The 26,970-nt window shown below is 39.0% G+C and overlaps 1 protein-coding gene and 1 long non-coding RNA gene across 3 annotated transcripts in view; one reads left to right on the top strand and one right to left on the bottom strand.

The window, feature by feature from the left end:
- Positions 1 to 58: 58 nt before the first annotated feature.
- On the top strand, positions 59 to 19,070 carry LOC126270515 (uncharacterized). The gene is made up of 4 exons (XR_007549141.1): positions 59 to 172; positions 5,653 to 5,753; positions 13,066 to 13,188; positions 18,982 to 19,070. It is a non-coding gene; the product is annotated as an uncharacterized LOC126270515 (long non-coding RNA).
- Positions 14,594 to 26,970, bottom strand: part of LOC126270443 (transcription factor HIVEP3) — a 388,605-nt gene continuing 376,228 nt past the window's right edge. The window contains exons 19-20 of one of the 2 annotated variants that reach the window (XM_049974070.1): positions 25,016 to 25,936; positions 14,594 to 19,098 (exon numbers count right to left, since the gene is read on the bottom strand). In XM_049974070.1, the coding sequence (XP_049830027.1) occupies positions 18,976 to 19,098; positions 25,016 to 25,936 (1,044 nt within the window). In that variant the 3' untranslated portion in view covers positions 14,594 to 18,975. Of the gene's footprint in view, positions 19,099 to 25,015; positions 25,937 to 26,970 lie in introns of those variants that run through there. The other variant, XM_049974071.1, reaches the window with a different exon arrangement.

Genomic DNA, 26,970 nt, shown 5'->3' with positions numbered 1-26,970 from the left:
GTAAACACGGGTCACGTGGAGGTTAACCCCCTCCCCACAACAACTCAGATAACTCGGTGCAAGCGTGAATCTGGCAGCTAGGGCGTGCGAGAAAAATTTTTCTCGTTTGCATCTGGCTGCTTGCTGCTACTACCGATACAGCTAACAGCCAAACTTCACGTAGCGGGAGAAGGTAAAGCTTATACGCGAGTCAAATGCGCATGCGCAACAGACCGCTGGCAATTAGTCAAACGAACCTAATGTGAACAGTTGTGACGTCATGCTCATAGCAAGCAGTTTATTGTTACGAAGAATTAAAGTCTGCGCCCTACGGCCTTTGACATATTTTTGCTATTTGCAGGCGCTTGTGCGTGCACGATGTTTTGTTGTAAATTGCACATTACCTTTGCCACTAAAGTTTTATTTTTTCCCCTCTCGTTTATATTTTATTTCTGCAGTATCATTCTCCAGTAGCAGGATACAACAAGATTCTTTGCTAGAGAATCAATTCTGCAGTAAAAATTACAAAAATTTACCTGAAAGCTAAAACAATGACAAATTCCCGGAATTCCGAAAACTTCCCGAGGTTTTCCGCGATGAAAAAATTCCCAGGTTTTTCCCGGATTTCCTGGTTGTCCCGGGTCGTATACACCCTGCAAGAGAATATTCACTGCTCTGCAGAACTTGAGGCTGGGATAGATAAAGCAACATAAGATATTAACTTCTCAGTGCAAATGAATGGAGGTGCAGGACCATGTTGCCAGAGGTCTCCCACTCATGGACGGAAAGTTGGGTGCCACATGGCATGAGGTCAGTATGACTACAACAGCAAATGGGGCTGGCTCTGCAACATGATGCCACTGAAGGAAAAGGAAAAAGACAGTGTGTGTCAATCGGCGAACAGTTACACTGTTCTGTAGTTGTCTTCTTCATTACACTGTGGCTCAGAAACAACATTTGGATGATTTCACACAGGGAAGAATCATCAAGAAACTGGAAGGAGGACAAATGTGTGCAAAGTGTAGTCCAGGAGTTCAGCATTGCTCACAGCATTGTTTCATGTGCATGAGGAGCATTCCAAACCACAGGCATTGCTGTAGACAAGCACTACATTGTGCAACAGACAAGAAGGGACCCATATCAAGCAGTGGGTGCAGTTGCAATCACTTTTAACATGACTGCAAGCCACACCGTCTCATATTGCAGAGTGACAAGGCAATTGCGTGGGGTGGTCTCTTTGCCAGGCCATAAATACATCATTGTGTTCCATTGTCACCCTGACATCAGTTGCACCATTTACCATGGTACCAAGAGCCAACAAGGAGTGTGGTCAAATGCTCCTCTCATGTGAGAGCATTTTCAGTCTTCATAATAATTCTGGACATGCTGTTGCACAGCAACCAAGTTCCCAGGTGCACTTATAAATTTTCAAAGCTATTGCTTGACACAAAAAAAAGAGGTCCAACTCAGACTGTGAGTCACAGTCATAACCTTGAACACACAAAGTGTGTCAGTATCGCAAAAGCACTGCAACACTTTTACCCCTGTTTTGGACATCTTATTCTCAGTTTCTGGTCATTCCATTGTATCACTGATCACAACACAATGACAGTCTCGCTAATTGCAGATAAACTTTGCTTGTGAACAGTAATGCACTGCTTGCTACCTGTTTGATGACTTAAACTTCAAGACTGCAGCCTGCTGGCTGTGGTTGGACTTCATCACTCCATGCTGCCACAACCAATGGGTCCAGCTGCCAATGATAGAAAATGCAGACTTGCTGGGCTTTCCACTGGTGAAGGGCCGAACAGACTGACTGCAAGCTGCTGTCTCCTATTTGCCGGATGGACACCAAAGTGATGACTCCCGGCTGAACATGTACCTCCTTCTTGGGTGTATGCCATGTGTGTTGAGGTAGGTCTGGCCTTCCGCCTTCGTGACAACCACCCTGCAGAGGATGCTGTGTGTACTGGTCTAAGTAAGTGTCCCCATATGAGAGTGCTGAGATCCATCGTATCCACAGAGGCACATCTGTGGTCTGCCTCACTGGCTCCCGATACCAACACTGCACCACATCACTGTCCGGCAGGGTGCCTGACCTGCTGCAAGCTATGCGAGTGGCCGGTGTGCTGTTTCTAGCATTCCTCACTAAGGCTGAGTGAGCAACACAGCCAGCTTCTTGCACACTGGAGAAAACAATATATATCATAGCAATAATGTTACCACAGACATCTGACACCTTTGTGTGTCTGAGTCAACATTCACCAGTCCTCTAAGCTCAACCTCTGAAACTTGTAACATCAGTGCCTCAACTGTCAAACCTCGATGCCCACTGACCTGACCTAGGGGGTGCCCATTAAGGTACCCAAACTGGCAAGAAGTGGGAACACTCAATGTCGACTGTTTTGGTGATTGAGGTTTTAAGGTGTGGGGGAAACAAAATGTTGCATGGCCGTACTGACAACTAAATCTTTGAATGTCTTACAGTCACCAGTCAGTGTTATTGTGACAGTGGAGTGAGTGAGTGAGTAGATGGACAGAAAGAGGATGAGAGAGACACATTTAATGTGCTGCAACAGTACATCATACCATTACACACCGCTACCATTACTATTACAAAAGGGACTCGATATGGCACTCCCTCAGTCTCCAGAAGCATCTGAAAGTGCAGGATTGCATTCTGCACAGTCGAGTGAAGCATGTCCATAGGTACACCTGCTAACTCTGTTGATATGCTGCACATCAGATCAGTACATGTGTAAATGTTCCCCTGGTAAAAACTGGTACCCTGGTAAACCTAGGTAGCCACACAACTAGAAATCACAGGGAGTGAGATAAGGTGATAGTGTTGGCCATGCATTTGGAAACAATCGGCTGATAATTCAATCGTTTCCAAATTTGTTTCCGAGAAGTGAGTGAACTTCATGAGCAATGTGCGGAGGGGCCCTATCTTGCATGAAAACTGTCAAGTTCAATGCATCTCTCTCCTGTAGAGTGGGTATGTCATGCTGGCAAAGCATATTACAGTAATGCTGGCCAGTCACACTGCATGTCTTAGGTCCTTGAGCACCAACCTGCTCAAAAAAAAAAAAAAAAAAAAAAAAAAAAAAACAATAGGCCAATGATGAATGTAGTCGTGAAGCCACACAATACAGTGACACATTCACCACACAGAGGAACTTCACGCACAGTGAGTGGAGGTAGGATCCCCACACACGGCAGTTGTGTGTGTGTTCACCTCGCCCATCAGAGAAAAATGAGCTTTGTCTGTCCACAGGACAGTCCAGGGCCAGCCCTCATCAACTTCAATCTTTGTGAGAAAGTGGAGAGTGAAGTCAACATGTCATTGTCCATCCTGTGGTGCACGCTACTGTTCAATATGGATCTTGTACGAATACCATTTGAGAATGGTTTGAAGCACCTTCCATAGAGTGGACCATGGGATGCACAACTGTCGTGACACAGCATGTGCAATGCCTGATGATCGGGAATTGCATGCAGCGTTGTCTGCCACAGCAACAGTGATTTCATCAACCACCTGTGGTGCAGTCAGTCTTAGGCCTCTTCTCCAGTTGATTCGAATTTCTTCTTCATGCTCTACAAAGCAGGTGGAGAAAGAGGACCCTTCCATAATCCTTTCAGCTGGCGATATTCTCAAAGTACAGCTGCACCATTACTGTTGTGTCAATAACAGAGCTTCACCAATAATGCCCGAATACCCTGCTCTTTTTGCCCAAACTCATGTTACCGCGTCAACAAGTGGACTGCAATTGGTGAGGTGTGAGAGACTATGAATCACAATGATTGATCATAGTGCTTGGTGGCCCTAGTTGGGACTGGATGGTGGCACTGTGATGCATGGAAATCATGCACCCCATACTCTGGACATTAAGGCTACCAAGATTGATACTCATATGGTAATTAAGTTTGTGTGTTAAAATGTGTTAAATAGGGAAAGTTTAATTATATTCATGTGGTAGTTGCAGATTAGAAAACAAAATGTAGATGGAATGCTTAGTTATAATATCAGTATTTTTTTCTGTGTGTAACTGAATTTCAAGGTCAGATGCCCTGAGAGACAAATGTGTGCTGTAGAAAGATACGTATATAAATCAACATTTCTTATTTTTCACTTTTGTATAGGTGTAGGTACAATCTGTATTCTTTATGTTTAACTTTGGTGCACATCTACTTTGCTTTAACACACATGCATCTGCATTGCTGAATTGTGTATATTGCAGTTTTTTGGTCTCTGATTACACATATTGTCAGTAGTTTGATTACAACCTTTCTTGGCACTGATTAGCTACATTGGTAGCAAACTGACTATTAATTCTCCTTGTCACTGGTTATGTGAGTGCCTCCTTATTAACCATTTACACCACTAATTATTTATTAATTGCATTGTTAATTATGTGTTCATTCGTACTTTCCGATTTGTTTTAGTATATTGCCATATTGTGTCTCAAGCAAACATGCCCCATAATTAACTAGGAAACAGCAATTTTCCTTCTTTCAGTTCATTTTTCATCCACAACACAATTACCAGAACATTTTGTACAGACTTTTTGGATGTTCATTATACATCCACAGAAATATCTCTATGCTGAGGAAAGACATATGGGCACTAAGCCTGATTTTTTTTATCAATCAGAAACTGATAATGTTTACTCCCGAGCATCAACTGTCGAATAAATATTCCTATCAGCTTTGCATATGTGCTCTGACTATTCAACTGCAATGAACATCAGGCGTAATTTCAGGGATATCCTGATGGTTTGATCCATAAATCATGTGTCTGTGTTGTTGCAAAGAGGGACCACTGTGGTACCATTTACTGTACATGAGGTGTGGACATGCCCTATGGCTGTGGGAAGAAAAAGGAGTTCCAGGAAGCAGGCAAAACTTTGTATGTGAAGCAAAATCTGTTAACTCAATTTTGTAGTATTTTCTCATCTCATATTAATTATGTGAAACTTCTATTTTCATAACTAGAATTGAAATAAACTTGTGATTTACTAATACAATGCTTAGATTACTCATTGGTTTAAAATGTTTGTGAAATTTATATCAATCTTATGAGAACATAGATTCAATTGGATACTAGCTGATGAATTTCAGATTACCTTGCTATTATGATTTCTTAATTATCACATAATTAGTGAAAGAGAGAAACCTATTGCACTACAATTAAGCTTTTTATAGCTTGTCAGTTCATTCTGTCTCGTATTTGGGTTACATTCCAAACAACTATTTTGGTATGACTTGCAACATTATGTCTGTCATAATTATTCTCATTACAAATGGGTTGCTTAGTTAGTTAGTTAATTTCATGAACCATGGATCATTTGTATGGTAAATCATAATGAAGTGGAACAAGTCATTTTATATTCACATCACAAATTATTTTGTAAGTAAACCTACATGATCATGTACAAGTTTTTTAAGTCATACAGAATGGAAGGAGTTATGAAGATTAAACTTCTTCAGTTTATGTTCACGTCTTACTTTGCCATTTGTCAGACATTCTGTATCACTGGGCAAGCATACAAAAATTTTTGTTGCAATGTTGTGCGCTCCCCTTTTGAGGTAAAGACAATCTTAATGTGATGTAATGAATGAAATTTTTTTCTTGTTGTATTGTAATTATGAACTTCATTGTTCCTTTTGAAGCATAGTGGATTATTTACAACAAACCTGATGGAATAAATGTACCGTGAAGTGATAGTCAAAATGTCTAACTCCTTAAACAGTTGGCTACAAGATGACCATGGGTGAGCATCACTTCTTACAACATATTTTTGAACAATGAACACTTTCTTCCTTAAAGCTGAGTTATCCCAGAACATTATTCTATGACACAATTGAATGAAAGTATGCAAAATATGTCAACTTACTGATTTCTCTCCGCTCAAGATTTTCAATGATTCTAAGTGCAAATGTGGCTGAACTAAGTTCCAAAATGTGCTGCTTTCTTTTTAAATTGTCATCAACATGGACACCAAATAATTTTGAAATTACCACCCTGCTTAACGTGTGTTACATTTATCACTGACATAGTAGCCCTAGATGTGAAGAACTGAATATGATGCACCTTTTTAAAACTGAAGATGAGTCCATTTACTGGAAACCAGTCAATGATACTTTTAAGAACATTGTTTACCATTTATTCTGTTGCTGTACGTATGCTCATATTGATTACAACGCTAGCATTATCTGCAAATAGAATTAATTCTGCTTGTTGGATATTACATGTTAAGATCGTTTACATATATCAGGAACAATATTCTGAGATTGAGCCTTATGGAACCCCAAATTTGATTTCTTCCCAGTTGGAATAATATCCTTGGACTACATTAGTCAAAATACTAAGTACAACTTGCAGCATTCTTTTGGTTAGATAGGATATCTATCGGTTAACTGTACCATCAATTCCATAAAATCTCAGATTTTACAGCAAATTATTGTGACATAGGTACAATGCAAAAGATACTGACTAGCAGCATTTTATGTTTGTGAAATTTAGTGAATGAACTGGTAAATGGTACTCTCAGTAGAGCAACTCTTCTGAAACACAAACTGCAATGTAATAATGATAATATTCTTGCTCAAGTGAAATACTATTCTAGAATACATTAAGTTTTCAAAAATTTTGGAAAACTGTATCAGTAGTGAAACAGGTCAGTAATTATTGACATCTTATCTTTCTTATAAGGGGTATACTAACAGCATATTTCAGTTTCTCTGGGAAAATACTTTGAATTAGGGATGAATTACATATTTGGCATGACAAAGTAACAAATTAGGGAGCTATGTGCCACAGTAAGTGGAGGTGGGTAACAATACCCGTATGTAGGCAAGCGATTTGGTAGCCTAGAGTTGGTATGAGGGGAAATGAAATTTTTGTATGACTGAATGCTAGCATGCCCAAGGCTTAGGGCGCGCCGCGGCAGGTCCAACTATGTGACCAATAAGGGCAAGGCCAGGTACAAAGACAAGCAGCAACACCAGAAATAAGTAAATCCCAAAGCTGGGAATTTGGATGGCTGTTGCTGGCGTGGCCTTTCTACAGGAGATGCACCAAAAATGGTGGAGTGTCAGGCAAGCTGAAAGATGGCTTCTTACAGCTCTTTGAGAATCTAAAACTGTTTAGAGTCAAGTATTAAAGGAAATTGGCATATATTTGCAATCTCAGAAAAATAAGGTGCAGCCAATGCCACAACAATATTTTAAATATCTTTTAAAACTATAGAAGTTAATATTTCACACTGAACTTCTGAATTAATGACTTTTAAATGCTTCTTGCGATATCAACAAACAATATCTCAGATGATAGCCTTGCACGATAGTTACTATCCCTGAAAACCACTCATCTGTATCTTTAATTTATTGATTTATGATGTCTTTTATATCTTTTTTAGTATGCAAATACCTGTTGGAATGTTGTATTCTCCACAATCACAAAGAATGTGAATGCAGCATGAATATCTCATATCTTGAAATTACTTGTTTAATGAAGAGTTCACTATTTTGCAAGTAATTTGGTTTAAATGCCGATTACAAGTACTATTAAAAAATGTTCTAATTTAAAAGTGGTCAACCTCATGTTTTAGCTGACACCACAATTAAAAAGAGTACCAAAAGACACCTATGTCAAGAAGGCATAAATAATTATTTAAACAATATTTAATGATGATTCATAGTCATTCAAGTTGAGTGCACTTGCACATGGGTACTAGCTTATTTATGTATGAACAAACCTTTATCTATTATTTTGTGAATGATATGAGTGTGACTGAATATTTATAAATTTGTTTATTTAAATATTGTTGTAATATATTAGTTTAGCCCAGGAAGTGGTCAAATTGAGTGATATCAAGTCTGTAGAAATTTCAAATGATGTGTTTTTGGTGGGGACACTCTCCAGTCACTGCAAAAGCAGACATTAGTGGAACACTAAAGGAGTCAAGTGGGGACTGGGACTTTTTAACGAAGAGCTCAAGGGAGCAAGTTGATACTCTTGGATGTTCATTCTGTAAGAAGGCAGACCTACCAGTGGTATCAGGTGAAATTTAATCGAGTGGGTAAGAGATTCTGGATGGTGAACAGCCACGATGAGACTTTTGAGGACACTATAGGCGGAGACCTGGTGGGAAAAAGACCTACCTAAGGTAACACGTGATATTTGCTCATGTCCATGTAGACTCTGGAAATTGAATGGCCACTACAATACTCTAATGTTTGAAGGAACTTTATATTTTGGGAGGTCTGAATGTGTCCAGAGTACACTTCCAACTTTTTCCACTTTTTGTCTCTTAAACATTTTACCAAGTTATCCTCAACACTTATTTATACAAAACTATACATAACCTTTACAAAGTAATACATGTAATATACCCTCAAAACTTTGCTTATATTTTTTGCATCCTCCACACAGTCTACCCGTACAAACAATTAAAATTTTTTAAGAGGTTTGATGACCTCTATGCACCTAATTTTGTGTAAACAATAATTACAAATAAACTACCAAATTTTACAGACTATAAGACACACTTCAGTTTAAGCAATTCTTTTAAAATAACATTTTTACCGTTTTTATTAATAGACTGCAAAGTAAGACTAAAGAAAATTCTTAGTTTATAAAAACAAATTGATCTTTAAAATCCCTTAATATCACCATCATGATCTTCTTCTTCTTCTTCTTCTTGTCCTCTTCGTATATTAAGACAGTCTTCACTGCCATCATGAGCATTACTTATGCCACACTTCCTGGAAGATTTAACAATAATGTCTTCTCTCACTCTAGACCATGACTGTTGTATCCACTGACATGCTTGTTTAATTGTAGGTCATTTTATGGCTCCCTTCAGCGTGAATTCATGTTGGATTCCATCCATCATCCATTTGTTCCATTCCTCTCTTATAAAAATTTCAAATGATCTATTTATCGAGACATCAAGAGGTTGCAATTGTGAAGTAAGTCCTCGTGGAATAAGAGCAATCTAGGAATGTTAGGTAATGTAATCTGGAAAATGTGACTCCCAGGTTCTACTTAGTTCATTTAGACAGGTGTAAGCCATGGTACAGTGCCAATGGATTAGAACTAGAATAAAGACTTGCAATGGTATTGTTAGGTTAGGTTTTACGCCTTCACATGATGTGGCATTGTCTCACAGCAGCCAAAGTGCTGAGATACCACACACATTCAAGTTGTATCATTGGCCGTGACATTGTCAATTAAACCACTCGAGGTCCTTCGAGAAGCAGGATTCATGATAGCAGTAAAACCATCCCATCAGCAATAGCCGACCAAGTGAAGTAAAGTGACAGAATGGGAAAATCTATCTTAGAAGATATGCTGAATTAAAGGGATTAGAAGGACTGTTTAATGAAGTGGAACTCCTGGGTAAATCTCTGTGAGCAAGGGGAATTAATTAAGATTTTAATACAGGATGAAAAGAGGAAGAAAGTTCAGACAGAGCCCCAAGTCACAACAAACCATCAAGCAAGAGTACCATGGATCTCATTGCTAAAGTATAAAACTGTAAGACATTAGCATTAATTTGTAGACTGTCGTTTGCACTGACACCAAGAATGGAAGTGGAAATATGAATTGTAAATAATAAACATATACCAATGTGTGTACCAGCAAAATTCAAGATGAAATTTTCTTCGCAGAGTGGAGGAAATTATAAAAGATAAAGTTATAAATGGTAACTTGGAGCATATGCCAGAGTCCACACCTGTAATGAGGCCACAGCCAGACAGCAGGTGCTGATCAGTAACATGCATTTTCAGCTCCTGTGTCAGACCATAAGCACCAGAACCCGTTCACAGCCCTGAATCATATAACTGAACACAGCTTGGCAGACCTACTCCCAGTCACACCATACCTACCCAACACTGACAGACTCCTGGCTCTTCAACATGACCCAGAAACACCACTATTACTGGGGAATCAGTAGGAGAAAGGAGAATTTAACTACAGCCGAACCAGTTCATCATTGTTTGGTCAGCTGCTAGTATGTCATGCCCAGTTTTTGTCAGTCAGTGCCACTGCCAAAATTCTGCCATCACTGGGTCGCAAACAGAGGACCAGTGCCTCTCTGCCAGCCAAAACTGCTCCTGCCACCTGCTCTTGCTCCTGCTCTTAAGTGTCTACCCAGACTTCGACACTGCCAAATGCCACTGCCATGCTGCTGGGATGACGTGACCTTCTAAAATAGAGAAGACGAGGTTGCCAATTGTGACCGCATTCTGCCGTATCAGCTCATCTTGCATACTGGAGGTGGCAGCACAGAGTTCTTATCTTGACCAGCAAGTGCGTTCCTTTCATCATCGCCTGCGGCTACAATGCTGGTATATTATAAAGGAACTCCAGGTTACACCAGAAATTAGGGTATACTCTGAAGACTGCCTAAGCTCAATAAATTAATAGAGAACCATTGTATAATCATTATTGGTTTGTCTGCAGCTCTCCCACACAACATACTTTTCTCTCAAACTATCTATGGATCTTATACGCCCCAGGAGGACTGGAACCTATCGTGACAAGAAATAACTGTTTATGTTTCACTCTGGTTTCTCCACAACTACCTCTAACCTGAATGGAAAGATTCTGCTTCTACTTTCATTAGTATACAGTGATTCAGTAGTTACTATCTCCAGTTCCTGAACAGGCATCAGCAGTATGTTCTTGAGTTCACACCAAAAATATTTGTATTACACGTTTCTGCACTTTGAAAACTTGAGCTGGGCTTGATGAGTTCTGCTAGAATATTATCCTGTTTGACATTATGGAATGTAAGTAGGCAAAGAATGCTAACTTCTTTATTAATATATCAGATATGCCAGACAACATCCGTAATGCAAATAAAGATTTGTTTAGGCATTTCAGCAGTCCTCTGGTATGCCTCTACAAGGTTAATTTATCATCACTCTGTAATCTAAAGGTTTTAACATTGTCAAAGTCTTCTATCTGTTTGTCATCATACACTGACAGAAAAAAACCAATTAAACACTAAAAAAACAATAAACATAGAGTAATGAAATTTTAGGAAAACATTTGTTTAGGTAACATATTTAAGTGATTAACATTACAAGATCATAGGTCAAAGTAAGTGGGAGATAGGCCATTGCAAATGTGAAATGCTAGTACATTAATAACTGGTGTAACTACCAGAATGTTGAGTGCAAGCATATGAACATGCATCCATTGTGTTGTACAGATGTCAGTTTGTGGGATGGAGGTCCATACCTGTTCCACTTTTGTGGTGAGACTGACTCTGATGGTACCTAACAAATGCCATTTCTTTTCATCTGCCCCGGAATTCAGCATGGCATGCTGTTTGTGGATGTTTGAAACCACACTTCTTTATGTTAACCTTGGCACATCTATTCCAATAGTGGATATGTTTTAGGCATTTGGGCTCCACTAAATCGCATATGGAATGCTATTAGTACATTCCAACTGTTCTCTTCATATGACTTCTTAATTGTAGACTGTTTTTCTGGTGAATCCACTCTTCTCAGCTCTTTAACTTCGATTTGTCTGCATGGCTCACAATTTGTTTCCATACTCTTGGTCTTCTTTGTACAAGGGGCTTACAATGGTGCTCCCAGGTAGCGACACTCCAGACTGGTTACAGTGATTACAAACACATCTAATGATGCTCTGGTATCAGCTGAACGACAGAACTAGTTGTCACTGTGGGCGTTGCGAATTGCTCATTTATAAGGTGGCGTGTACTGGGCAAGAGCTAACATGGGTGACTTGTGTTGAACTTAAAATTTTGGATCACAGTAATTGGCAGAAAGTCTTGGTATACCTCTTTAAAGCAGTTAGTTTAAGTACTTATTTTAAGCAATTTTTTGTTGTTAATTAACTGAATATGTATGGTTGTCTCGGGGTTTGAAAGTTTATGTAACGCTCCTCATTTTAGTTATTTTATTAAGTGTATTTTCAGCTTGTTCAATGTCATGGCTGTTTAAGTTTTACCTCCAAACTGGTAGTGACTTATTAAAATACAAAGTGTCTGGGTAGAGGTATACAGAGACATTTATTTGTATTTCAGTATATTATGGCTTATAAGTTTACTTGTACAACATGGCACACTGTTCGTAGCTTGACAGATACCAAATGGTCCTCCACTTCTCACCACCTGTTCTTAAGCATGACAGACTGTGGTTTAGATTCACTGTCTCAAATCTACCAGATCTCAAACCCTTGTTCTGTAAACTATGTCCTTGGTAAACTCCCACCGAACAGAAGTTCAGGAGAGTCACATCAGGACACCAAAGGGGCTGGGCAATGGGACTCCCCTCCCATTCCAATGCTGAGAAAACATCTCACAGAGAATGTGGTAACATCCCCACGGTGGTGGGAAGGTGGTCAGTGGGCACCATCCCGTTGGAAAATGATGTTAGAAGGCATCTCTGGAACTGTGTACTTCACCAAGATGTCGAGATAGCTGTGCCCTGTCACTGGCACACACGCTCCATGCAACTCAGCACTGTTCGTCAAATGGTGAGTATCACAGTTTGGAGATGTGTCAATTGCGTACTTACCCATCAACATAAAATGTCAATTTCTTTCATTATAAGGGTTTGTTTGTGTATACCTTAGCCCAGACACTTGTATTGTGTATATTAAATGCCTTAAAGCATTGTAGGGACTGGGAATGCAAGCTTATATCTTGGCCAGATTTTAAAGTGGCATACCTTTCAGATTAGCACACACCACTGTGTGTAATATTTTAGTGGCCATTTAGCAAGGACCATATGTATTTCGTTTCCTATAAGTTGCACAGCAACGTTCATGGCAAAGGAGTGAAGGTGGCTACCACTGTATTTAATATAAAGTTCCATGTTAACTTGCATAGTTTATGTAAGTACTTTTGTTGCATGAAGTTACATAATTTTCATTCCCAGAATCTTTTAATATTTGGTTAATAAATGCTGAATAACCATTCAGCACTTTATTTACTCATTTATCACACCCACAACCAAAGTTCATAGTGAAACAAAAGTACAGGAGTGGTGGTGTAGAGTGACAAAAAATACAAGGTACTTTTCCTATTAATACAGTTCGAGAACGATCAGTCACGGTGTAAGAAATTTGGCTCGCCTGCTGAAAGAGGAACTCACGTACAAACTCTGCAGGAGCGTACCCAACCACTAGGAAATAATGAGGGCCGATACAACAATTACGTAAGTATACATGTGAACCTATAACAAACTAAATTACGTAGAGAGAAGAGGTAAGTTTGGTTATCACTACTGTTTTGCACTCTGCTTAATCAAAAATCAGCATAGTAGAGGAATTGCTTCTTGATTCTACCCCATTAGTTGTCAAGTTAGGAGGCTGCAAGCTTGTTTAGAGTATTCTATAGCAAGTCTGGAAAACTTGCAGGTGACATTAATGAATTACAAATCTCAAAACTCAATTCACTGGTTGATTGGGATGCTGCCTCTAACATGAACATGAATAATAACAACAGACCACAGTACTAAGCACTTGGATTTTAGCCAATGGAAACCGTTTGCCAAATTATCAAACCCCTTCCAAGTGTGTGAAAGAACATGAGACCACATCAGTGATTCCGTGGCATAAGTAGATAAGTTACTGTATGCTTCAATTGTCCTGCCAAACCAAACACATTCAACGGGAATCACTGAGTGCAACCCATTTTAGCCATTAAAATGCAAGAGGCCTCATGAGATTACACCTTAGAAAATAGGTCCAGTTTTACACAATTTTAGTCATACTTTAATTTAGAACAGTATGTTAACTGTCATATTCCTGTCTCCTAAAGCCAGTAGCATGCACACAAAGTAACATGGCTGCGCTCGTGCAGACAGTGCAGTAGCAGAGGGGACAACTGTTTCAGTTTGAGCCTAGTCTTCCCTCCAGCCAGATTTTTTTAATTATATCAAAAACAAGACTTAAAAGTCATTTAAAATTGTTGATAATTATTTGGAAGAAAATAATTAATTATGACTTAATGAAAATATTATGCATTCAGAACTGATGCCATTTCCAAATGTCTGCTCAGGAAGAACTCTCCCTCCCCCCCCCCCCCCTCTAATGCACGAGGACTGCAGCACCATGTTATGTAGCGAAGGGAAAGCAACGAGAACACTAAGTGAGCAGATTGGGTGGTGACAGTCAAGTGAGCAACAACATGATATAGCAGCCCAGCACTCCTTAAAGAAACATGTTTCTGCACTGATGCCATGTTAGTTTGAGTGAGCTCTACATGACAATGTTGTTTATGCAACTTTTGAGATTAACAAGTGCTTGGAATGTTGTGTGCTGCTACTTGTGCTGGAACAACCTGATACTGACAGTCACTTAAATATTTCATTTTTAAGTAGGATAAAGGACAATAGTAACACTGCTCGTAAGATTAGTTTTATGAATTGACAACTACAAGCTTCATACAAGTCATAATTCTATATGATGCACTGATAGCTACTTCACTGTTTGTATTCAGTTATAAATAAGAATTGCCCCATTCTCTTATAGATAACTGCAATTTAATTGATTGCTGACAGGTTGATAGCATTTTTATGATATACGCCAAGAACATAGGCTGAAATAAAATAAAAGTAATTACTAGGTTCAAATTAATATTTATTGAAACTGCATATCTGCAGATTTGGTTGTATAAAAGATAGCAGTGTTCAACACTAAAGGACGAACTGCACAGCTGTACATGGGTAGAAACCTCTGTTAGTGATGAACTGTGGAAGCAGTTCCTGCATTCCATAAGTCACAGGACTCAGTTACTCACAACAGGATTGAGGAAGCCGACTTCAAGACAACGAACCTCATTTACAAAGACACTTTCAGATTTATTCACACAAGCTGTCACAGTTATTACGTCTTTCAAACATTCTCCTCACAAAACATTCAAATGTCACACTGTAGTCTGCTTTCTTCACGAAGGATTAAGAACCTGCTAAAGTCATTAGAATAACACACAATATAATAACTGTCTTGTGGTACTGAGCACCATTACTGGAATATTTGTACACAAAATTTGTAGTTAAGAATAATTTGCTTTTCAGCACATAACATTTAATTTAAAATGATGACAGTTACTGCCTCGCAGTTCTGCAACAAACATATAGGTCTATGAACTGCAAATTTGCCTGGCTATGTCAACATTTAACAGGAGAATACATATATCAAAGTTAATACTGAATACCAATATTTTCAAACAAACAAACCCAGTGAAGCAAGTTTCAGCCTTTTAAATGCAGTTTTGGTAGCTAGTATAATATGGGGAAGGGGATCATGGATTGAGGTTATCTATTCAACTACCAGTCCTCAAAAAGTTTCATCTGAGCATTTCATTTGGCAATACCAGTGTAACACATTTTCTTTTGTTACATATGCACAAAATATTTATATATCTATATAAGTTATAAATTACACAACAACTTCCTTATGGTATTCACTTGAATATGTTTTATATACAGAATAATTATTTATACAAAAATTATACATACATTTGTCATATTTAGTACAAACAATTATACACAAAGTGGGTAAAATTCAATGTAAATGTGGTACAAATTCATTTTACTTATGAATTCGTGGGACATCCAAATTACAGTTGTACTCATTGTTCATTAAGGTACTTAACAACCACCTGGAATCACAGGAAGTAAGCTCAGTCCATAATTAAAAGAAATAGGCATAAAACTGAAGGCTGGGTGTTAAATCAAGCAAACTTACCACAGCAAGTTCACAACATTAATAACTTGAATTTTAAATGAATGACTTTTTGTCTTGCTATAGAGCACATTAAGTAATTGTAGTGACAGATGAAGTTATGCTTTTCAAAATGATGTTTTCCCCTATTTGTATGCCTGGACTGTAATAAAATTATTAGTGTCTAACAAAGAAGAAAGTGACAAGAAAAATGCAGCATGATATGCCCCAAAATTCATGCTGCCTTAAGAACACTATGAAACTTATCATATTATCAAATTAACTTTTGGTATTCCCAGTTCTGATGCATAAGACATCAGCAACGGAACTGTATACTTGTTGCCAAAATACAGTGTAGTATTTCATTTCGATCAGCAAGATAGGAAACAGCAAGTTCTAAAGTTAGTGTTATAGATTTTTAGAAGTATCTAAAGACTAACAAAATACCGAGTTTTACAGTTGATTGGTGCACAGTGTTATAGCGATCAATCACAGACAATATACCGAAGTGCAAAAACAAAATACCAATATGACAGTAACTTGCCTTTTCTGCAAGTAATGGTAGATACTAAAGACTTTACGAAAATGATAGTACTTTGTTGATTAAGATCGCTAAAAATATCAATGTAAAATGATCACTGCCTCATTTGTAGCATCTACACTTGGAGTGGAAGAACACATTAAAGCCAAAAGAAGTCATTAGGCTTGTTCGAGCACAAGACAGTGAAGTCTTTAGCGTCTGTACTAAAATATGATATGGTAGGCAAATAATATATCATACATATAATCACTGTAGTGATTATGTTACAAATGCCAAACAGGAAAACATTAGCCAAGTGTGGTTAGCTACGAGATACTGGTAGTTTTCCTGCAACTTTGTGAAGAATCTCTTCCAGAAGAAAAACTGAAGTAACTGCTATGACAACACAAAGCAGTAAAATGTTTAGTGCAGCACAAGTGAACTCTTCACTTAGAGCATACACAATATTATGCAATTTATCAGCAGCAGAAAAACAATGTATGTGAAAGCTACAGACTACCCGTGAATAAAAGTCATCCAACCAGTATGTGGAAACTTATTTCCATTTCTTTCTTACACTAAGTCTTAGCAGTGATACACCACGCAATAGAACATTTATTTTGGGGGGGGGCAAATGTTTTTACTATCCTAACAAATGACATGTGAGCACTTCGAAACCTCTATGGAGAGCCATCCAGTGTACATCCTCTTCAGCTTACAATTGTGTTAAGTGTTTTCTACGTCAGAGCAGAGTTAAATATTGCCATACTTTAAGACCAAGCACTTTCAATTCATTTTTACAATATACACACCGCTCACTTAAAATCTGAATTAAATGGATAAAGTAGTGGTGTCTCTAAATTTGAAGGCATGTGGTTTGGCAAACAAAGTTAAATATCTGCTACAGATTCTTTAATTACAAATATCTGAAAGATGTGGAAGAGAGTGAAAGAATTGTACATTTTGAAATGATAAGAGATGTAATGCTACTACATTTAACTGGTTCCCTTAGCACCTGGCTCTCACTTGACAGAGTTCTGAACAACTCTTAGCAACCACTGACACACTTTATGCTTTCGTCCCTTGTGTTCAGCTTTCATTAATATGGAAGTAAACAGTATCTTTCAATATTTTGCTTATTAAATTTGCCAGTTTTTATTTTTGGCAAGCTTTCACACATCACTGTGTACTGCCACTCAATCAGGAGATAGAAAAATACTCTTGACAGACCACGAAAGCAATGCAGAAGCATATGAAGAAGTAAAATACTACCTGTTTACTAATGCCAATTTGTTTACATATTGTTACACAGACAAGTATTTTTGAAAGCAGAAGCAAGTTTCTAAATTTTACTCTTCACAGTTACTTTTTACCTATGCTTGTTTACAAGCTCTGTATACATTTGATCATGGAAGTTTAAAATATGCCTATCACCAACAAGAATGATTGGAACAACCCCATTTACTAAATACTGGGCAACAAAAGTAATGAAACTTGAAGAATCAAGCCATTTTTTTATGTTTAAGTGATTAGAAAAGCCAATTTATAAGATAATTTAAACAGGTCATGGTAGGCAGTGGACACACACGAGGGGGGCGAGCGCACACGCGCAGAGAGAGAGAGAGAGAGAGAGAGAGAGAGAGAGAGAGAGAGAGAGAGAGAGAGAGAGAGAGAGAGAAGGGAATAGGACAAAGGAGGAGTAAAAAAGATAAACATAACACTGCTGATGGTTCATACCACAAAAATGATTTTAAGATGAATCTTCCATAAACTCACTCTATTTCCCAGCCATGCTGGCACAAACAGAAAAGTTTGCTTGACTTACATGTGCAGGTGTAACGATACTTGTATTGACAAGCAGTGCACATGAACAAACTGAATCCTGATGTTACAGTATATAAATCTAAATGAACGAAAAATTGTGGCAATAGAAATTTTATGGTAAAAGAAATGGATTTGGAGGCATTACAGTGAACAACACCCTACCCATAACTTCACACTTATGGACTGATCCTTTGAGTTCGCCTTTATCCCTTGACCCCCTTCAGCAGGAAATATAAATTTCCTCATGGGGCTCTGAACTTCAGTTGTTGTTTCACCTACTAAAATGTTTTCTTTCGTTACTGTTCAGGTCTCCCATTCCTCTTTGACATACACAATCTGATTTATCATGAAAGTGGGAAGATGATAGTGCAGTATGTTTGTTTTCAATACACAATTATAAATAATTACATCTGATTAACAACTAATAATGAGAAAGAGTGGCCCCAAATTTCACATATGAATGTTGTACTTTATGTGGTAAAGAAGGCTACCAGTTATCTAGCTGTCTGGCAGTACACATACAGAAAAAGTTGATATACACTTCATTTTTTTCATTCTGTTGTGTTAGGAACAATGTTTGTAAAATACAGGATAATATCTACAATAAATTAATTTTCTGTTGCATCTGATCACAAGGTAATGAACACTGATTTTTCCTCATTTTACTGTACATATAAACAAATTATCTGTCTACTCAAAGTTTTTGACTTTGCAGAAACATTATACACATTTAATTTACTGCTGTGAACTTGAAATGCATAAATTTTTAAAAAACAGTAACATACATAAAATTTTGAAGACAGCTATCATATAATGTGTTAGATGCTGTAAACTGGTTTTAGTATAAAATAAAGCTCTTTGTAAAACTGGAAATTCCTTTCCAGTGCCTTGTATACATTCTCTTCTTACTCTATCACATTACTGCTTTTTCTTATAGGTGCGCTGTTGCTTTTTTGTGCATCTCTAAATGACCATTAAGAAGATGCTGTGATGTAAATCCCGCATCACAGAATTCACACACAAATGGTCGTATCTGTGTATGAGATAAAATATGCTGTAAAAGAAAATATAATTCTTATTTTTGCAACAACATTTTCTTTAATTATTTAAAATCTACAACAAAATTCATCACAAATAAGTAACTACCTTAGTCATTGTAACCCATAAACTGTTTAAAATACTGCTCTGTCATGAATTCATCAGCTACTGTTAACACCAGCATACAAATGCTTATTTAATTCCTGCAATTCCACATCAGAGCTATTATTTTCAATTCCTAATCACTTATCACTGTTAAACTGGACAACTATTATTTAGATGAAATGTTACATACGCCCGTGTATAAGAAGATCTTACATTTGTGTCGAAGATTATTTCTAATTATTCTAAGGGATTTTGCTACATTAGCACCATAAATTAGACTAACAGTATGAATTAGCTACAAAGGAATGATATAAAAATGTCTCAGCCTTTTGTCATTTGAACCAGAAATCCTGAAACTGATTTTCTCATTAAACTGGTAACTAATAAAATAAAATGAGGTCACTTTGGAACCTAGAATTGTCTTTGTCACATTTCATTTTGTTTCCACAGATAACTGGTTTGGCTTTATGTGCATTCTCAGATCTGAAAGTAGACACGCAAAGAACACACAGCAATTAATTAATTCAGTTTACGGGCATGCATCCTCTTGTGTCATTGGTGTAGCAAATCTGATGGTTGCTTTAAAGCCAAAACATGTGGTGCAAACTAAACAAAATATTATGATGACTGCAGAATCTACAATTAACTAATACAAATTTCTTTATATTATGAAGTTACCCAACACATAAGATGTTGTCCTGTTGTTGCTATCAAGTTAAAGAACAGTATAATGGAACCACTTATTCAAAAGTAAATCATTCACAAAAACTGTGCTTCATAGACAGAGAGAGAAGCTGCATGACCAGTTGTAATGATAACACTTTTCAGTGATTAACTGTCGAGTTTTATAAATGTTGGGTGCACAGAATACATCCCACTGAGTCACAGGCCGCTAATCTATATCTTTCACAACCTACAAAAATAATATACAGAAAATATTTTTCTTTTGAAAGATCCTGGAAGAAATTCAAGTCCCATTAATCTACTTAGAATTCGCTCTGTTTTGCTTGGATCACATTGTCTGTTACAATTCACTTAATGCGGGAGCACAACTAAAGCAATATTTTAAAATACAGTCTGTGGATGAACTGATTATGTACAGAAAAAAATATGAACTCATTCAGTGAGAATACTGCCCTATGCACTCCATTAGCATGCTGAAACTTCATTTAGAAACCTAATAAAACATTTTTTGACCCACTCAATTACTTGAAAATATCTTGTTTTGTTCCAAAATTTGAAAACTTAGTTAAAGAACTTAAACAGATGCCTGACCAAGTGCAAAATACTGACGAATCTAGCTTGAACTACAGGTGCTTTCCTACAAGAACTCATGCTGCACAAAATTACTCTGTAACAGGTGAAAACTATTTCTGACTGTAGTAATGCTAATAGCAGTCACAAGATGCTGTTGTTTGTGACTGGAAAGAGGGGGGCGGGGGGGGGGGGGGGGGCATTCAAAAACATTAAAATGGTATCACTACCAGTACGTTATTGTAAACAAAAGTCAACATGGATGGAATCCAGCCTCTTTAAGGAGTGACTTTATTATCAGTTCATCCCTGCATTTAAAGAGAGAGAGAGAGAGAGAGAGAGAGAGAGAGAGAGAGAGAGAGAGGAGGAGGAGGAGAAGAAGAAGAAGAATAAGAAGAATAAAAACCCCTCCCTGAGTGTGTCATACTGATATGCAACAATACAACATGTCATCCATCATCCATGTGAAGATAAAACTCGATACAAGTGAAATAAAAGCTTTATTTATTCCTGCCAACGTAACATCTGTAATTCAACCCATGGACCAGGGGTGGCTAAAGAGGCAATGTCTTTGAAAATATATTGGGTAAATTTTACAGAAGACACAAGAAGGCAGCAGTTTGTTTCAAGTGATGAACTCAATAAATATAAAAAGAGGTAATCTGGAAACGTGGGAAGAAATGGCTGCACCAATGCTTGAAAAATCCTGGTGAAAACTGTGGTAAAAAACGAATGAGAATAAAGATAAAAACATCAAAAAGAAAAGTCAAGAGAATCAAGATGAAACACCCCATGCAACAAGTGATGAAAGTCAAGAAGCAGACACTCCAGTGATTTTAAGGGCTTTGCAAACTTTACTGGAGTCCTGTGACACGAATGAGTGTATCAACACAGCTGACACTGACAGCATAATGGAAGAAGAATTAACTGACAATCAAATCACTGATAACTCTAAGAACTGATGAAATGAGGAAGATGACAACGATAACTAACACAATGAACCTACAGCTCAGGTATCACATATTGATGCTAAAATTGCATTTGACATAGCACTTTAATAAATCAAACAAAGTTCTATGTCTATACCAATAGACATTTTGTGAAATGGGAAACGGAAGAACAATGTGGTGTAATGAAGGTTGTCTGCTTACGAACAGAATATTTCCCCCCCCCCCCCCCTCCATGTGACTTCTCATGTTTTAATCAGTCAATTTCATATCAGTTGTTTGTCAGTCCAGTAACAATGTATGCACAATTGTCAAACTTTCAAGCACAGTAACAAAACCTTACCTTATGATACAGACATATTTTACAGTTCAGGTACTGCTGTACATTATACTTTTGTGCAAGGTATTTTAGTGTGTCTATGTTTTCTTTTTGTTTAATAATAAACAAAAAGTTCTGGTTGAGAATAAAGAATTATTTAGGAATTAAGGAGATAACTCTACAAAAGGCAGAAGTGCTTTGTCATCAATAGAGAAACAAAAGGTACAGAGCTTTGCTTTGCTAGCTTTCAGAATGAAATTCCTTTCTCAGGCTGTAGGAGAAACAAGCATGACCCCCCCCCCCCACTACCCCCCCCCCCCCCCCACACACACACACACACACACACAACACACATGCTTATCTCCCTACATTGTGCTCAGCTGACTGCCAGAACTTTCCTGGCATCTGAATGGTCAGCGTCTTGGACTGACACGCATGGCGGCCAGTGTTCGATTCCCGGCTGGGGAAGATTTTCTACCCTCAGGGACTGGTTGTTGTGCTGACCTCATCACCATTTCATCCCCACTGTCGACGCGCAGGTCGCCCAATGTGTCGTCGCACTCAATAAGACCTGCACTTGGCGGCCGAACTTCTCGACTGGTAACTCCCCGGCCACTGACGCCATACGCTCATCCATTTCTTTCCTGGCCCGTGGTGGGTCCACTGGAGTGAGGCGTTGGTGCACGGTGGGGTGCAGTACCGGATGGAGAGAGACAAGAGGCAGGGAGGGTTTGTGGGAAGCGTCTAGTGGCTCATGGGAGAGAGGTGCGCTGTCTGTGGACCAGACAGGAGTGCAGGTAGAGGGGGCAGGTAGCGGACGGCTGCGCACACATTTCACAGACTAGGGCACGAGATGGCAGCGCACACCACTAAAATCTTGCATGTTACACTCTGCTGCACGTTGTGCCACTGGGTGGTCCACCTTGTTTTTCACAACAGATTGACGGTAGCCATTCATTATGGTTGACAGCTGATTGGTTGTCATACCAACGTAAAACACTGTGCACTTGTTGCAGCAGAGTTGGTGTATAACCTGGCTGCTCTCACAGGTGGCTCGGCCTCTGATGGGATAGAATAAGCCTGTGACTGGACTGGAGTTGGAGGTGCTGGGTGGGTGGATATGACAGGTCTTGCATTTGGGTCTTCCACAAGAGCATGATCCCTGTGACGGGGGACTGGGTGTGGGAGTGGCGTACGGATGGACTAGGATTTTGTGGAGGTTGGGTGGGCGGTGGAACACCACTCCGGGAGGGGATGAAGTATCTCTGACAGATGTCCCTCATTTCCGGGCATGATGATAGATAATCAAAGCCCTCACGAAAGACATGGTTCAGTCATTCTAGTCCTGGTTGTTACAGGGTGAAAAAAGGGGGGCGCTTCTTTGTGGTTGGTTCTTGGGATGGATGTGAGGATCAGGTGTGTGTGTGGGGATATGGCATGGGAGATCCATTTGCATATTAGGTTTGGAGGGTATTGCCTGCCTGCGAAGGTCATTGTGAGGCCTTCAGCATACTGAGTAAGGGAAATCTCTTCACTGCAGATGCATCTGCCGTGGGTGGCCTGGCTGTATGGGAGGTATTTTTTAGTGTGGAAGGGATGGCAGCTATCAAAGTGCAGGTACTGTTGGTGCTTGATGGATTCAATGTGGTCTGAGGTGTGGATGGAGCCATATGAGAGGATGAGATCGAGATCTAGGAAGGCAGCACAATGGGTGGAGGAGGACCATGTGAAGTGGATGGGAGAGGGTGTTGGGAATGCTGTGGAATGAGGATAAGGTGTCTTGCCTTGGGTCCAGATTATAAAGATATCATTAATAAACCTGAACCAGACCAGGGGTTTGGGATTTTGGGAAGCTAGGAACATTTTCTCCAGGTGGCCCATGAAGAGGTTGGCATATCAGGGTGCCATGCGGGTGCCCATGGCTGTACCATGAATACAAACGTATACCTTCCCTCCATAGGTTAAGGAGTTATGGGTACGGATGTAGTTGGTTAGGTGTACGATGAATGAAGTGGTGGATTTGCAATCTGCAGAGTGTTGGGAGAGGTAGTGTTCAATGACAGCAAAGCCATGGGCATGAGTGATGTTAGCGCATAAGGAGGTTGCATCGACAGTGGCTTGTAAGGGCCCGGGAGGTAAGGGTGTGGGGACAGTGGAGAGCCAGTGCAGGAAGTGGTTGGTATCTGTAATGTAGGAGGCTAGGTTTTGGACAGCTGGTCAACAGGGGCCGAGATTCTTTCAATGGGGGCACTGTAACCAGCGACAATGGGGTGACTAGGATTGTTAGGTTTGTGGATTTTGGGGAGCATGTAGAAGGTGGGTGTGCACGCTGTTGTTGGGATGGGCAGGAAGGTGTATTCAGGGAAGAGGTTTTGGGAAAGGCCTAAGAATTTCAGCAGGGACTGGAGGTCATGTTGAAGTTCTGGGATGGAGCTTGCAGGTGGAGGTGTCTGATGGCTGGCAGAGGCCCTCCACCACATAGTCACTCCATTTAATCACAACGGTGGTGGAACCTTTGTCTACTGAGCGGACGATCCGGTCCAGATCCATTTTTAGGTTGTATAGGGCAGTCCCTTCTTCTGATGAAAGGCTGTAGTTCTTACAGAGGGAACTAGGAAAGGATGGTGCAAACAGGTTGGAAGTTATAATTCCTAGAAGGTGACCAGGGGATGGTTATGCAGGAGTGTGGGAGGGTCACAGTTAGATGGTGGTATGAACTGGGACAGACAAGGTTCAATGTAGGGATTGTACTGGCTTTGGTTGGAGATGGCAAAGAAGTGTTTCCACAGTAGGGAGCAGGAGGAGAGGTCTTTCATAAGTCCAACATGGTTAAACCTGGGAGCAGGACTGAATGTGTGGCCTTTGGAAAGAACTGAAACTTCTGTGGGGATGAGGAGTTTGGTGGAGAAGTTAAAAACAGTGTTCTGGGATTGTTTCATTTCTGGATTTTGCAGAGTGCTGGCAGGAGGTTTTGAAGGACGTGGTAGGTTGAAAAGGTCAACTACACAGGATCTGGGTGCTATGAGGTTCTTTATTGTTTAAACATGGAACAATATTTCAGAAAAATTCCAGTTAAAGTTGTACTGAACTGTATTGTGACGTTACAGGTCAATAAAGTGTTCCCCTGACAATCCAACTTTTTTGTATCCTGTGGAGGACAGATTAGAGAGATTCTACTGTATTTTCAACACTTTTTAGTGTGTCATGAGACATATAGAAAAGGAACAATGAAAACAGCGCCTATCCTCACCCTGTATGTAATGTAATATTCACTCAATTAATGGCTGCATATAAAAATCAGAACTTACCTTCTGCAAAGACTCCCTGGATGAATGTAACTTTCCACATAGATCACAGCACAGTGTCTTATCAACATTGTTAGCACTTACACTACTTTCAACAGTTTCACTACTAAGCAGTCTGCTTTTACTGTCCACTTTGTCTTTTTGCATCACACAAGAACTGCTTATGGCACTTTCACTGAAATTATATCCACAGTCCATGGAAGTTTCATTATTTTGGCACTGGATACCACAATTATCTTGTGTAACTTTTAAATGTTCATAGATAGTTCTACTTTCTGTCCACCTCACATTAACCTCTCCACTCTCATTTCTCACTTCAGAACTTGCTTCGCCTCTGTTTGTGGTAGACGTTTTGAGCCCATAACTCTCACTTTCTTTCAAATTACTACCACTATACGAATCTGAACACGATTCTTTTACTGACGAACCTCTAACATTATGAGGAGTTAACACTGTCCGATTTTCATCTAATCTACGTATATTCAGTGAGTTGTAGTCCTTCGGCATGCTGCGATTTTCACCATCCCCTGTTTTGCACAGTTTTAAAAATTGTCCTTGGGTATTATAAATAGTTGCCAATGGATTAGATGTTGCAAAAGAATCACTATTATGAGAAATCAGAGTACTTTGTTCATTTGTGTCAACACAGGTGGTTCCCATCTGTTCATTGCCAAGCACATTCCCTGACCCATCTGACAAATTACTATCACCTGTAGCACTGAACAACACATTACAGTTCCTCAAACTGCTTGCGGGTGATGTTCTCGACAAGTTCTCATTCACTGTTGTCATGGTGAGAGGGCTACGTCTTTGAGAATTATGGTTGGATTCATGACTGATGAAGTTGTGAACCTGTAGGTCATTCTTGTTGGAAAATGTTTTCTTGCACATTTTACACAAGAAAATGGTTTGGTTTATTAGTCCCTGTAGGAAAGAAAAACAACACTGTTAATTTCTCAATCACATAAGCAGCAACAGATCATCACAAATTAGTGAATACAAAAATCATTGACAAGCCATTCTAATTACTATACATCACTAACAGCATTCTCTATACAAGTTTTAAACTGAAAGAAGTGAAAGCAGACTTCTAGTGTCACCTGTCAATCAGTTACTGGCTGCTGCAGTTTAGGCTAAATTAACCCAAGTGATTAACAGTGCATTACACTCATCAGCAACTGAATTAGAGAGACAATGCTGTTTTGCATACAGATTGGGCCCATTGCCAAAGTAAGCTGAATAGTGGGGCATGTCACATGACTGATGTCCTCCAATTTTGCATTGGCCATCAGTGTGAGAGTCAAGAGCAGAAAGTGCAAGACGTGCAATATCAGCACACACGGTCACAGATAAATCGTGTGCTCTACCAAGAAATATCGCACTCTGAAAGACTCTGAACCTTTTCGATATCATTGTAATACTGTGAGTCTTTGATGCAAGGAAAACTGCCTGCCACAGTCAACTGCAATGGGCAATAACATGTTGCGCTTGAAATTTTTTAATATTGACGATACAATCATTTATAAGAATTACAACCCAATACATCTCTCAGGATAAAACTATCTAACTGACACAATACTTTATTCCTTCACTCTCACATGCTTTTGTCTCCTGAGTTTTGTTTACACTATTACATCTATACTCTTTTACAAATGCTAACTCCATTGTTCTCCACAGCTGCTGCTGTCCGTCCTTTTTACAACAACAAACTAGAATAAGCACTACAGTACCAGTACTTCATATCTGCCGCAACATACATTTGAGATTAATTTTATGTCAGTCAGGTCCTGTGAAGCCTGCTTTTTGACAAAGGAAATTTTAGATGCTTAATGGTCACTGTGTTCAACAAATGCTTTGCTTGAAATAGCAGATTGAAACCAATGAAAAGAAGATTACAAACCAGCTGATGTGGCTACAATCTGAGGGATCCATAGATCCATAAATATGAAAATGACATG

Source organism: Schistocerca gregaria, chromosome 1, assembly GCF_023897955.1.
Source record: "Schistocerca gregaria isolate iqSchGreg1 chromosome 1, iqSchGreg1.2, whole genome shotgun sequence".
NCBI classification, from domain to species: Eukaryota; Metazoa; Arthropoda; class Insecta; order Orthoptera; family Acrididae; genus Schistocerca; species Schistocerca gregaria.
Note: the sequence above shows the minus strand (reverse complement) of the source record. Positions and strands in the feature narration are given on the sequence as shown.